Source organism: Microcaecilia unicolor, chromosome 7, assembly GCF_901765095.1.
Source record: "Microcaecilia unicolor chromosome 7, aMicUni1.1, whole genome shotgun sequence".
Taxonomy (NCBI): Eukaryota; Metazoa; Chordata; class Amphibia; order Gymnophiona; family Siphonopidae; genus Microcaecilia; species Microcaecilia unicolor.
The window spans coordinates 122,749,514-122,762,619 of record NC_044037.1 but is presented as its reverse complement, the minus strand read 5'-3'; the positions used below and the strand labels follow the sequence as shown (position 1 = coordinate 122,762,619).

The following is a 13,106-nucleotide window of genomic DNA, read 5'->3' as shown; positions in this document are numbered from 1 at the left end:
ATAGAATGAGTAGAAATTTAATGTGGACAAATGCAAAGTGATGCACATTGGGAAGAATAATCTGAATCATATTTACTTGATGCTAGAGTCCACCTTAGGAGTCAGCAATCAAGAAAAAGATCTAGGTGTTGTATACGATACGCCAAAATCTTCTGCCCAGTGTGTGGCGGTGGCCAAAAAAGCAAACAGGATGCTAGGAAGTATTAGGAAAGGGACGCAAAATAAGACCAGGAATATTATGCCTCTGTATCACTCCATGGTGCGACCTCACCTTGAGTATTGTGTTCAATTCTGGTCACCATATCTCAAAAAAGATATAGCAGAATTAGAAAAGGTTCAAAGAAGAGCAACCAAAATGATAATGGAACTCCTATATGAGGAAAGGCTAAAGAGGTTAGGGTTCTTCAGCTTGGAAAAGACAGCTGAGAGGGGATATGATTGAGGTCTATAAAATCCTGAGTGGTATAGAATGAGTAGATGTGAATCGATTTTTCACTCTTTCAAAAAGTACAAAGACCAGGGACACTCAATGAGATTACTTTTAAAAGAAATAGGAGGAAATATTTTCTTCAAAGAATAGTTAAGCTCTGGAACTCGCTGCCAGAGGATGTGGTAACAGTGGTTAGTGTACCTGGGTTAAAAAAAAAAGTTTGGACAAATTCCTGGAGGAAAAGTCCATAGTCTGTTATGGAGGTGGACATGGGGGAAGCCATTGCTTGCCCCAAGATTTGTAGCATGGAATGTTGCTACTAATTGGGTTTCTGACAGGTACTTGTGATCTGAATTATTGGCCTGACCCAGTATGGCTATTCTTATGTTCTTATAAAGCCAACTGTTGAGTTGTTATCATGGGAAGTAGTCATCCCAGGGATACCTTGCTGGAGGAGATACTTGTTTAGGTCTTGTAGACTGAGAATTGGACATACTCCTCCTTTCTCAGAATGAGAAAATATCTGGAGTAAAACCTTTGACACCTGTCCGGCGGAGGAACTGGTTCTACTGCATTCTGTCAGAAGAGGACCGAGAATTCCTCTAGAAGTAATCTCGTTTGGCGGGAGTTGAAACAAGACTCTCTTGTTGGATGACTGGGGTGTCTTTTTTGCCAATGCAGAGCGTAGCAGTGTTAGATGATATGCAAGACCAATTGGTCAGAGATTATGAGATGCCATCTCTATTGGAAGAGAATGAGTCTCCCTCTGACAGGTAGATCGCTTGGCATGGACAACTGTACAGTGGCAATGCTCTCTAGGAAGGAGTCAAAAATTAGGTTGTTGTTTAGATTGAGAGGGTAGGATTTTTATCCCCACTGCTGTCTTGGACGGGAGCACTGGGGTATAGTCCGTTGGGGTGGGCAGAGTAGGGGTGATAAGTAATAGTAGTTGTAGGTGTGGAGGAGTGGCCTAGTGGTTAGGGTGGTGGACTTTGGTCCTGGGGAACTGAGGAACTGAGTTCGATTCCCGGCCCAGGCAGCTCCTTGTGACTTTGGGCAAGTCACTTAACCCTCCACTGCCTGCCGCATTGAGCCTGCCATGAGTGAGAAAAAGTGCGGGGTACAAATAAAAAAACAAAAAAACAAAAAAAACCCGATGAAATCTTCTAGTAGAGGAAACAGCAGTGGGAGTTTGAGGCCTAGATAAGAGTCTTTATCGTATCTGTATGTTTTAAAATTAGGTTGGCCACCTCCTCAACTTTGTCACCAAACAAATTTTCTCCACGACAAGGGACATCTGGCTAGACCAGCGGTTACCAAACTGTGCGGCGCACCACCCCTGGGCGCTGCAGCATATTTTCTCCACCTCCCTCCTGCTCAAGCCGCTGCTGTTCTTTCTCTAGATAAGCAGCAGCAGTGGCAAATAAGCTGCAGCCACCGCGGGGCCGAACTCTCCATACACAGTTGATGGTCCTGCTCCTTGGATGTCACTTCCTGTTCTGGGGCACCACCAGCAGCCACACGAATAAAGAGTCCTGCTTCATGTTGCTGTAGCTTGCTCTGCTGCTGCTCTAAAGAAACAGCAGCAGCAGGGGTGTGTTTGTGTGTGTGTGTGGGGGGGGGGGGGATAGAAGTGGCAAACGCTGGATTGCAGGAGGGAGCAGGTGACATAGGCTGGATGGAAAGGGGGAGAGAAGGTGGGCAGATGCTGGATGGAAAGGGGAAGAGAAGGTGGGCAGATGCTGGATGGAAAGGAAGAAGAGAAGGAGGGCACATGTGGGAATGCAGGTGCCAGTGGCTGAATCATGCCACCAATTTGCTCTAAAGCTCAGGCCTCCCCACCAGAAAAGGTAGGACTCAATACAGGCAGCAGTGGTGGTGATGGATGGGAGGAGACCTGAGAGGAAATGTGTAACCTAGGGGTGCCGTGATCCGAGAATGTTTCAAAACCATTGTGCTAGACACTCCTGGACAGTACATTCAAGGTCGGAGACCCTGAGCCAGGATAATTGGAATATTGCTACTAATAAGGCGGAGATACATGAAGAGACATCAAAGGCCTGCCTCGCAAGATTTTACGACAATCTAGAAGTTTTCTGTGAATTTTATCGAATTCTCCTTGTCACAGGGAAGGCATTCTGAAAAGGATAGTGTACTCTATATTAGGGATTTTAAATACATGGTGGAATCCAATATGCGAGTGGTTAGCATTGATGCTTGAAAAGTTTTTCTGCCAAAAGAGTAATGTTCTCGCTTCTCTGCCTGGAGGAGCAGAAGAATGAGATCTAGCACTGCAAGTGCATTTTATAGCAGACTTTACCATTATGTTGTAGTTGTGTTTTTTCAAACTCTGCACATTTCTGTATCCTATATATTGTGTCAATTTTCTTTGGGCAATCTGATCAGAACCAGTTTTTAGTAAAGTATTTTTCATAACAGAATGGAGGGGAACTGTAATATCCTCTCTAAGCAGAGTCAATCTAGAACTTCAAAAAAAGTTCTGAATGAGGTTCTTCTCTTTCTAGTTTAAAAGGTATAGCTTGAGCCATCTCACGGACAAAGCCTGGAAAGGATATGTGGGGGAAACTTACGCCACTGAAGTGGCAGAGAAGGATCAGATGGAATACCATAGGATTTCTCATAAAGGGTAAGCGTCGGTACCAGCTGAGAAAGCAATGTGGATGCAGCCTGAGTGTAGGAGATCTGGAAGATCTCCAAGACTCTCTATGAGATATGAGCTGGAGAGAAGGAGAGCAGTCACTAAGGCACAGATGCTTCCTGTGCATCGAGGACATCAATGCAGGGGAGATATGGGCCAAGTGTCTGAAGGGAGAACGATGATGCTGCTTAGGTTTTTTGTGCTGCAGGTCCCTCAATGCATGCAGCACCGATGAGGACATAAGAGTCCTGACATGTTCATGGCATGAGTCCAATTTAGCACCCTCTCAATGATGAATGGGTGCACCTGATGATGATGCAGGTTCCACGTCAAGTACCGAACCTCCTGACATGCTCGATGCAGAACCAAAATGTTTTCCACACTGGAATCTGCGGCCTTTAAGGGACCTCGCCTGCGTGCACTGGCAGAAGTGGTCTGGACCTAGGCACCGAACACACCAATTATGGGGGTCTTTGCCTGAAATAATCCTACTGCATAGAGTACACTTCTTAAAGCCACTCGGCACCTTCAATAACATTGAGGGAAAAATGGTTGACACAAGGTCAAAAGGCTCTATGACCCAGGGGACTTGAGTAGTTCCGTACCAAAAAAAGGTCGATGCTTCCTGGGGCTCAGAGGCTCCTTGGGGTGAAAACTGAAAAATCAAAAAAATTTATAAAAAATGATTAAACTATATAAATTATTACTGAAAAGGAAAATATGAAGAAAAAGTATTCTGAAAAAAGGAAGGCACCAAAAGGCAAACATTTTTCATGCTGAGGAGAGATCAAAACTACAACCTCTCTGCTCCCTGGAAAACGAAAGACTGCTGGCCCCGCGCTCAAACAGGAAGGCACCCAAGCATGCATGATGGGGGCACTGTCTCAGACATTTAAAGTGACAGTGCACTCGACAGTGTCCACATACCAGAATCCGTGGATCACGTCACCCATATTACTACTACTACTATAAATCATTTCTATAGCGCTACCAGTCGTATGCAGCGCTTCACAATTGAACACGAAGAAAAGACAGTCCCTGCTCAAAAAGAGCTTACAATCTAAATCAGGACAGACATTATACCTGCTTGTCCTCGGAGAATATAACTTCTGTCGTCTTTGGTGTACCTTCTACACTCAAATATAAACCAAGATTTTTGAGCCAAAAAAGGGCCCCAAAATAGGGATCTTGGTTTATATTTGAGTCTCCCCACTATTACTGGCATTCTCCTCACCCCCGTGATTACAGCTTTAACTTTAAGCTCCTTCCTCCTTCGGCCTATGCTGAGAAAAGTTATGCCATAGGCCAGTGCAGGGTCTTGAGCATCTGCGCATGCTCAAGGCCCTGCACCGGCCCAGTGCATAATGAGAAAGGAGCCGCTGCCACCAGACCCAAGAACAAGCTAAAGCATCTCTTCTCTTGGAGGCCCAGTTTCTCACTGCCTCAAAGTGTTCCTGCCGTGCACCCTTCCGGGTTCGCGGCAGGACCTGTGGCTCTGCCTCCAGCTGCCTCAATCTTCCCCGGCACCCCTCAGCTACCTGTAACTGGCAGCAGAGAAGCAGCAAACAGCCATCCAGCCCTTCTATAGACCTGGGACACCCAGCTGCCCCAGGATAAACAATAAGCACTTGGAAGGAGCTGAAATTTAAAGCCGCTAACCGAGGGGGTGTATGGAGAAAGAAATGCCCATCATCGGGTGGGGGGAGGGGGTACTGTACACTTGAATGTAAAGACCCTCTCCTCAGTTTATATTCAAGTTTTTCCCCTTTTTTTTGGGAGGGGGGAACTTATCTTGGTTTGTACTCTTTTAGGTTTATATTTGTAAACAGCCTGTTTAAGACAGTATATAAATATATTATTATTATAAACAAATATACTATTTGTCTTCTGGTCCCTATTTATGACGAACCTCAAGTACAGCGAGAGATGCATGTCTCGCGGGAATCCCTTCTTGGCACTGGGGGAATTTGCAACTCCTTGAGAGCTCCTCACGATGGTAGTCAGATACAAAATACTGGTAGGTGACCTTGTAGCCACTGCATCTAGCATGAGGTTCGAGAGCAGTTGGAGAAACATGGCCTCAGAGATTTCCCTATGGAGGGCAAAGGCTGTGGAGGACAAGCATGAGGCAGGAAGCAGTTACCAGGAGGTTGGTGGTAAGGGAGGAGCGTTTGACAAGGGGAAGAATCCCATCCTGCTTCTCTAAGGCATCTTTCCTTGTGCTGGGCCCCTGTATTCTCATGTGTTCTGTCCATGCCTTTCTTGAGTCCTGTATTTGTTATACCCTCTTTGGCTTCTGCAAATGGCTTAGTTGGCACTCCATGATCTGCTGATTGCCTGGCAACCTTGAAGGTGCTTATGGTGTTGTGATCTCTCTTTTTCTCATTGGGGAGAGGGGGATACAAATTCAATTTGCAATGAGAACATTGCTTCTTCACCACAACTGAGCTCACACTTTTTGTCAAGGCATGTGGCAACATGGTGAAGGTTTTCTTCATGGCCCACTGGATGTATGGTGAAAGCCTATTCTACAATGGCAACTAGGTGCCTACATTCCATTACACAATACTATAGCATAATCCCTCATTGGTGCATGGTATTCAGCAAGTTATGGGCATAAGAGGGAGCCCCACTCATGTTTACAACCCTCGTATTTATGTGCTATGCCACTTATGCGTGCCCTTACAGAATAGCGCTCAAGTGCCCTTCTAGTACTGACTTGCTCAAATGTACACATACATGTGAAAATGATAGTATTTTGTAAATGTGTAAGGGATGTGTAAATGTAGATGCTAGGATACAGAACTGCCAATCATGTGCACACCAGATCCCAAACCACTGAGGAAGTTCACCTTTCTTGTTTTCAGTTGTTATTTGTGAACACACAGATTTCAGTTCTAGACATGGAACCAGCAGTAAGGGGATATACTTCAATAAAACTAATGTTCCATAGGCTTTTAAAACATATATCATTATTGTAGATTATTGTGCAGAAGATCTGCGAATTAAGAATAAAAAATTATAAAGGCTTCTAAACCACTCAAACAGAACCAGCCCCGAATGCTGAGGATGACAGTTTCAGAAAACATTAAGTTTTGGCAGTGATAATGTCAGCATTCCAGTCAGGATCTCACATTCATCTATTAAAAATACACAAGGAGGCACATTTTCAAAGCACTTAGGACTTACAAAGTTACATGGGGGCTCATTTTCAAAGCACTTAGCCTTCCAAAGTTCCATAGGTTTCTATAGAACTTTGTAAGTCTAAGTGCTTTGAAAATGAGCCCCAATGCACCAGATTCCTACTGCAAGTGAATCAAGTGATTATTTTTTTTAAAAAGGTTGATTAAAAGCTAGCCTTCAATGCGTACATGGGCTGTTATCCCTTATTCCTCTACCAACTGTCCTCCCTCTCTTTTTAAAATAAAGAAAACGGGGACCTTTACAATGTGATATACACTCTCAAGCTTCCTGGCTTTCTGACAACTGCTGAAATGCTTGTGAATGAACGAATGAATGCATATCACAAACATTACCTCTGGCGGGAGTAGTTCAGGTTAGGAGACTGACGCCTGCGCTTTCTTAAAGGCGACTTGCTGTGTGATCTACGGCTTCTCCCAGAATCTCTCTCTCTAAAAGGAAATAAAACAATATTTAAAACACTGCATTATACCTTCTGTATCCTACCCCCAGGTTCTTAAGCTTCCATTTTAGTCTGAATCCAAGACCTTACATGTCTCTCCAACCCAACATATGACAGCATTCCCAACTCAAATTCCCATAGATCACAGATGAAAGATTCAAGAGTCTTGTGCTCCTGTTTCCAGGCTGCACTCACCTTCGGCAGGCAACTGTTGGTGAGGGAGACTTCCTCTGACGTTCTGCAGGGGAGTAACTAAGGGAACGAGAGTCCCTCAAGGAATCAATAGGCTTCCGTGGACTTCGAGGACTAGACAAGAAGAGCAGATTGTCAGTGCAAAATTATGCCCACAGAAAGTGGATCAGTGTGACCTAAGCACATATACTATTAGTGTGTTTGTGTGGCACTTCATGTATGCAGGATATTTATGTACTCTAAAGTCAAGTCTTAAATCTTCCCACAACATCATGCAGGAAATCACTATGCTAGGGAGGGACATTCAGGTATGTATCTAGCAATATGATAGCATTTACAGAAGTTGGCACCACTGAGGGATTCATGGGATGTGAGAGACAGGTAGAATGGGCATCACAATGCTTCAGGGCTGAAGAGGGAGCCAGAGACATGTTCCTGTTTTTACTGCCTCATCATTTTAGAACACTGGAAACAGGAAAGTAGAACTGACTGCACCTACCGCCTTGGAGATAATGAAGGACTCTCTTTGGCTCCGGCTTTTAGCTGAGCCTGTGATTTCAAGTTGGATTGTGATGACGATGAGGATGAAGAGGAGGAGCTAGAAGAGGAAGAGCTGGAGGAGGAAGAGTCCGAGTCAGAGGAAGAGTCTGAGTCAGATGAAGAGGATGAGGATGAGCTTCTGCTGCTGCTACTAGAGCTGGAGGAACAAGACTGCCTCTTCACTGGGTGAATCTTTGGAGCTGTTGTCAATTGCTGCTGCTGCTCCTTTTCAGTCTCCTTCTGGTCTATTTCCTTTAAAATGGGAGCTGGACACCTAGAAAACCAAGAGCAATTATGCATGACTTGCCCCAACATATAGAGGGGCATAATCAAACGCGAACGCCCATGTGTAAAAACGTCCATCTCCGGAGACGGCTCCGCGAAGAGGCGGAGCGAACCGTAAAATCGAAACGAGATGGCCGTCCATCTTCGGTTTCGATTATACGGTTCGGCCCGCTGAAATCCCATCATTTGTGTCGACTCTAGAGATAGACGACACAAATGGTGAGATCGCTGGACCGAGAGATGGCCGTCCGCGGTTTTCAGCGATAATCGAAACCGCTGCCGGCCATCTCAAAAACAGACCTAATCCTAGTCATTTGGTCGTGGGAGGGGCCAGCATTCGTAGTGCACTGGTCCCCCTGAGATGCCTCTATGCCAGCCTCAAATATCATACCTAGCTCCATGACAGCAGTATGCAGGTCCCTGGAGCAATTTTAGTTTACTTGGTGTTGCACGGGACCCATGCAGAGAGCAAAAATCGGAAGAAAAAAAAAACATGCAAGTGCAGTCAGGGACGTCCAAAAAAAAAAAAAAAAACATGCAAGTGCAGTCAGGGATGTCCAAATTAAAAAAACATGCAAGTGCAGTCAGGGATGTCCAAATTAAAACAATAGTAATAGGGGGATTCAAACCAGAGCAATTTTAGTTTAGTTGGTGCTGCGCGGGACCCATGCAGAGAGCAAAAATCGGAAGAAAAAAAAAACATGCAAGTGCAGTAAGGGACATCCAAAAAAAAAACATGCAAGTGCAGTCAAGGACGTCCAAATTAAAACAATAGTAATAGTGGGATTTTGAACCAGCCACCTTCTGATTACAAGACCTGTGCTCTAACCACTGCACCACTTATTCAGCTGCCTAGACCTCCTTCCCTTTCCATTAAGTCCCTCCAAGTTTCTGCCAGCCAACCACAGCTCGTTTAGCTGACACCGATGTCAGGTAAATGAGCTGTGATTGGCTGACAGAAACTTGGAGGGACTTAATGGAAAGGGAAGGAATGTCTAAGCAACTGAATAAGTGGTGCAGTGGTTAGAGCACTAGTCTTGTAATCAGAAGGTGGCTGGTTCGAATCCCCCTATTACTATTGTTTTAATTTGGACGTCCTTGACTGCACTTGCATGTTTTTTTTTTTGTACATCCCTTACTGCACTTGCATGTTTTTTTTTCTTCCGATTTTTGCTTTCTGCATGGGTCCCGCACAGCACCAACTAAACTAAAATTGCTCAGGGGACCTGCATACTGCTGTCATGGAGCTAGGTATGGTATTTGAGGCTGAAAAAATATTTAAACAGTTTGTTTTTTAGGGTGGGAGGGGGTTAGTGACCACTGGGGGAGACAGGGGAGATCATCCCCGATTCCGTCCGGTGGTCATCTGGTCAGTTTGGGCACTTTTTGGAAGCTTGGTCGTGAAAAAAACAGGACCAACTTTGTGTGGACTAAATGCTCTTCGGGGACGTCTTGCTTCTTTCCATTATCAGGCGCGGAGGCCCATCTGTTAACCACGCCCCGGAACGCCCCTGTTCCGCCTTCGCTACCGTTCGGCCACGCCCCCGAGAATTTCGCCCGTCCCCGTGACGGAAAGCAGTTGGGGCCGTCCAAATTCAGCTTTCGATTATACCTGTTTTTGAGACGGACGTCCTTCTCCTGATTTGTGTCGGAAGATGGGCGTCCGTCTCTTTCGAAAATAAGCTGGATAGTTACACAAGTTAGAACGAAAGGATCATGTTCACAAATTCAACTGCCTCTCTAGGTGGAATCTAACAGGTGGTGGAAATCACCCAAATTTCTCACAGGTTTGTTCCCCAAGATTATTTGCATTCATTGACCTAAAAATGACATCACCCAGATTACTATCTGCATGTCCTCCAGAAACTTATCCAACTTTCTGTGGATGCATTTCCCATAGCTTTAGCATTTAATATATAACCGCTCCTTTCTCTGAACAAACTTATCTGTCTCTCTCTTGAATAAAGAGTCATAGGAGCCAGTTCTGTGGGTGCTTTGGTACCCCCAATATTGAACAAACTTCTTGACTATGTCCAGGGAGAGGTGATGTTGTCTTTAGTGCAATTTACGGACTTACCATTCTTCGCTACCACTAGGGCTAGGAATCTAGGAGAAATACTTAAAACGAAGCCCATCAAGACAGAAGAACAGCATGTAGCACGCTATACTTCCTGTCAACATTGTGTATACTGTATATTGTGTCATTCATCCTCGGACTGGGAAACCTTTTCAGTTGAAGACCTTTTCAGTTGAAGTCTACCGACTGTGAGTCATCTCACGTCTACGGTATCATTTGCCCGTGTGGTAAATGGTACATAGGGTACACCATTGTTACGCTCTGCTACACTTGTCCAGAGGTGTAGCCTGCTTGTGCAGGGTATGGGCATTTGAGGATGCGGCGGCCATCTTGGATGTGGGTATCTCCAGGTTAGGGCGGCCATCTTGGGATGGGCGTCAGGTGGTGGCAGCCATCTTGGAGTCGGGTAGTTTCAGGAAGGAAGCCCATATTTGGGCGTAGAGCATGTCCTCTGATGGGGCAGCCATCTTGGATCAGCTGCACATGTTTGAGCCTAATTCCTAAACTATTTAAATCCCTGCTTCTATTTGCGTAGAGGTCGTGGTCTACCTCTGTGTTCCACAGCCGGCTATCAGTGTTCCAGTGTTTTCCTGTGTACCTGACCTCGAACTGCTCCTCGACTACGCGCTGTGTTGCTGCCTGCCCAGACCTCGGACTGTTTCCTGTTTTCGCTGCACCGCTGACTCCTTGCTCCGGGACTGTGTCTGCTCGCCCGCCTGTCGAGTCAGTGGCCGTGCAACCCCACCGGTTCCGGAAGTCCTGGTCGCCGCCTGCACCTGGGGGCTCAATTCTCGGGGAACGGCGGTCGCTTCCCAGGTGAAGCTAGGGGTTGTCTGGCTGCCTGACTGAGTGCGGTGTCCCTCTATTTTCGCCGTGCTCAGTCGGGGCACAAAGGCTCACATCCCCAGTCATAACAACCATAAGGAAAGTTAAACAGCGTATCGCTGAACACATCAGTAATTTAAGGACGCAAAAAAGGGAGGCCCCTTTAGTTGACCATTGGACTAAGGCACAACATAACCGTTCTGACCTCAAATATGTAGTATTAAAACAAATGAAAGCCATACATGGCGGGAACATCACTAGAAAATTGAGGCACTTTGAGCAGAGAACAATATTTCAATGGGATACAGTGGCCCCTTGGGGGCTGATCGAGTGGCTGCATGAATGACAGTGACCGGGGACATCATTCGTCACATTATGGCAGCCCCACTTGATCTGATTGGAACAAGAATAACAGCTGAGTGCACGTCATGAGCTGTTTTGCTTTGAAATACCGCGCATGTGCCGGCGTGGGTGTAACGGTTGGACCGTGGGAGTGGAAGGCGGCCCATCTTCAGGTATGCCACAGCGATTTTGTATTAAGATTTTTGGTATTGATGAAGACTATGGCACACTTGAAAATTAGAATTTAGGCAGTATTAGTTATCAGTGGACTACCGTTTTTAGTGGAGTTTTTTTTGATGTTTATAGGGAGAAGCAGTACACCAGCATCGAAATCCAGACGGGTTTAGGTTCTCCTGATGACGCTTACTATAGCGAAACACCATGTGTGTGTGTTGAGAACGAAGGACATTGCTGAGATTGGAAGATTTACTGCTTACAAGCCGTACTAGGAAGATGGCATGAGTTAAAAAATTGTTTTAACTTCACGAGCACACATCCACTAAGCCCTCAGGCGACTACCGGGCTATACTGGCCAACAATGTGATTACAATGGACTACATCTGCCTGCAGCTAAGTGTTTATCTAACAAGAACGATGTATATTTAAATGCACTCTAAGATATAGGTGGCAAGGGAGGGCAGAAGTGCAATGATGTCTAAATAAGACATATTACCGTTCCAGTAGACTCGCCTGAGTAATATGTATTTCACTGAGCACTTCTAATACTCTTCAAATATGATGTGTTTGGATTGGGGCTCACAGCATTGTAAAAAATAATAAAAAAAAAATAGAGATTAGTAAGAAATGTACAACTGTTTCTATGTGACATATAGTTAAAATTTAATACCAAGAAGTGTAGAGTGATGCACTTGGGGTGCAGAAACTCGAAAGAGAGAGATACTGGATAGGAGGGGAGAGATTAGTAAGCTCGACTCAGGAGACCTTGGGGTGTTGGTATCCGAGGATCTGAAGGTGAAAATGTGACAAGGTGACAGCCGTGGCCAGAAGGATGCTAGACTGCATAGAAAGGGGTATAACTAGCAAAAGAAAGGAGGTGTTGATGCACCTGTACAAGTCGTTGGTGAGGCCCCACTCTATTGTCATAGGCACCCGGTATAAGAGGCAGGGCGGGTGGAGCTCGTCAACATCTCCCTCCCGGCTCCCCCCCCCCCCCCGACTGGTGCGCGACGGTCCCGATCTTTACCCCCCGTCCCCCCGACTAGTGCGGTGCCGCTCTCCCCCTCCGCTCCTGTCACGTCGTCTTTCAATGAGGCTTCCTTCCTGTAGCATCAGCAATGATGTAAGCGCCGCTGCTTTCAGCCTGCCCCGGAAGCCTTCTCTGGACAGCGTCTCTCCTACGCGGGAAGCTGTACAGAGAGTGCTTCTGGGGCAGGCTGAAAGCAACGGCGCTTACATCATTGCTGCTGCTGCTACGGGAAGGAAGCCTTGAAGTTGAAAGACGACGTGACAGGAGCGGAGGGGAAGAGTGAAACGGTACCGCACTAGTCCGGGGGGGGGGGGGGGGGGGGGGGAAGCGATGCCAGACAGACAGACCGACCAAAGGGGATGTGAGATTCCATATCTAAGGAGAAGAGGGAGGAAGGAAAGCAATGGCAGAGCATGGGAATGGGAAAAGGGGGGGGGGGGGTGGAGAAAGGAGTAAGAGTGATGGAAGCAAGAAGGGGAGGGAAGAGAAAGGTGGGATGCATGAGGACGCTGGAGGAGTGAGAGAGAGAAAATGGAAAAGTGCAGGGGAGAGCCAGAGAGAGATGGGGAGAGAAAGAGGGGACATGGAAGAGAGCAGGGGAGAGCCAGAGAGAGATGGGGAGAGAAAAAGGGGACATGGAAGAGAGCAGGGGAAAGCCAGGGACATGGAAAAGAGCAGGGGAGAGCCAGAGAGAAGATGCTGGATGGAAGAGGGGTACAGAGAGAGAGAGATTAGTGGAAAGATGGGGGGAGAAAGAGGGGACAAGGGCAGGAGAGAGAAGCTGCTGGGGAGAAACTGGGGGAGACCCTAGCTGTCAGACGGAGAAATGCTGAATGAAAGGAGGGAGAAAGAGGGAAAAGCTGGAAGGAGGGGGCAGAAAAAGGGAAGACACTGGATGTAAGGGTA

General features: G+C 46.3%; 1 protein-coding gene across 3 annotated transcripts in view; it reads right to left on the bottom strand.

The window, feature by feature from the left end:
* SRRM2 (serine/arginine repetitive matrix 2) overlaps positions 1-13,106 on the bottom strand; it is a 438,109-nt gene that overhangs the window by 40,898 nt on the left and 384,105 nt on the right. For all 3 annotated transcript variants that reach the window (XM_030209921.1, XM_030209923.1, XM_030209922.1), the window contains 3 exons: positions 7,424-7,738; positions 6,928-7,038; positions 6,626-6,721 (listed from right to left, as the gene is read on the bottom strand). In XM_030209921.1, the coding sequence (XP_030065781.1) occupies positions 6,626-6,721; positions 6,928-7,038; positions 7,424-7,738 (522 nt within the window). The remainder of the gene's footprint in view (positions 1-6,625; positions 6,722-6,927; positions 7,039-7,423; positions 7,739-13,106) is intronic.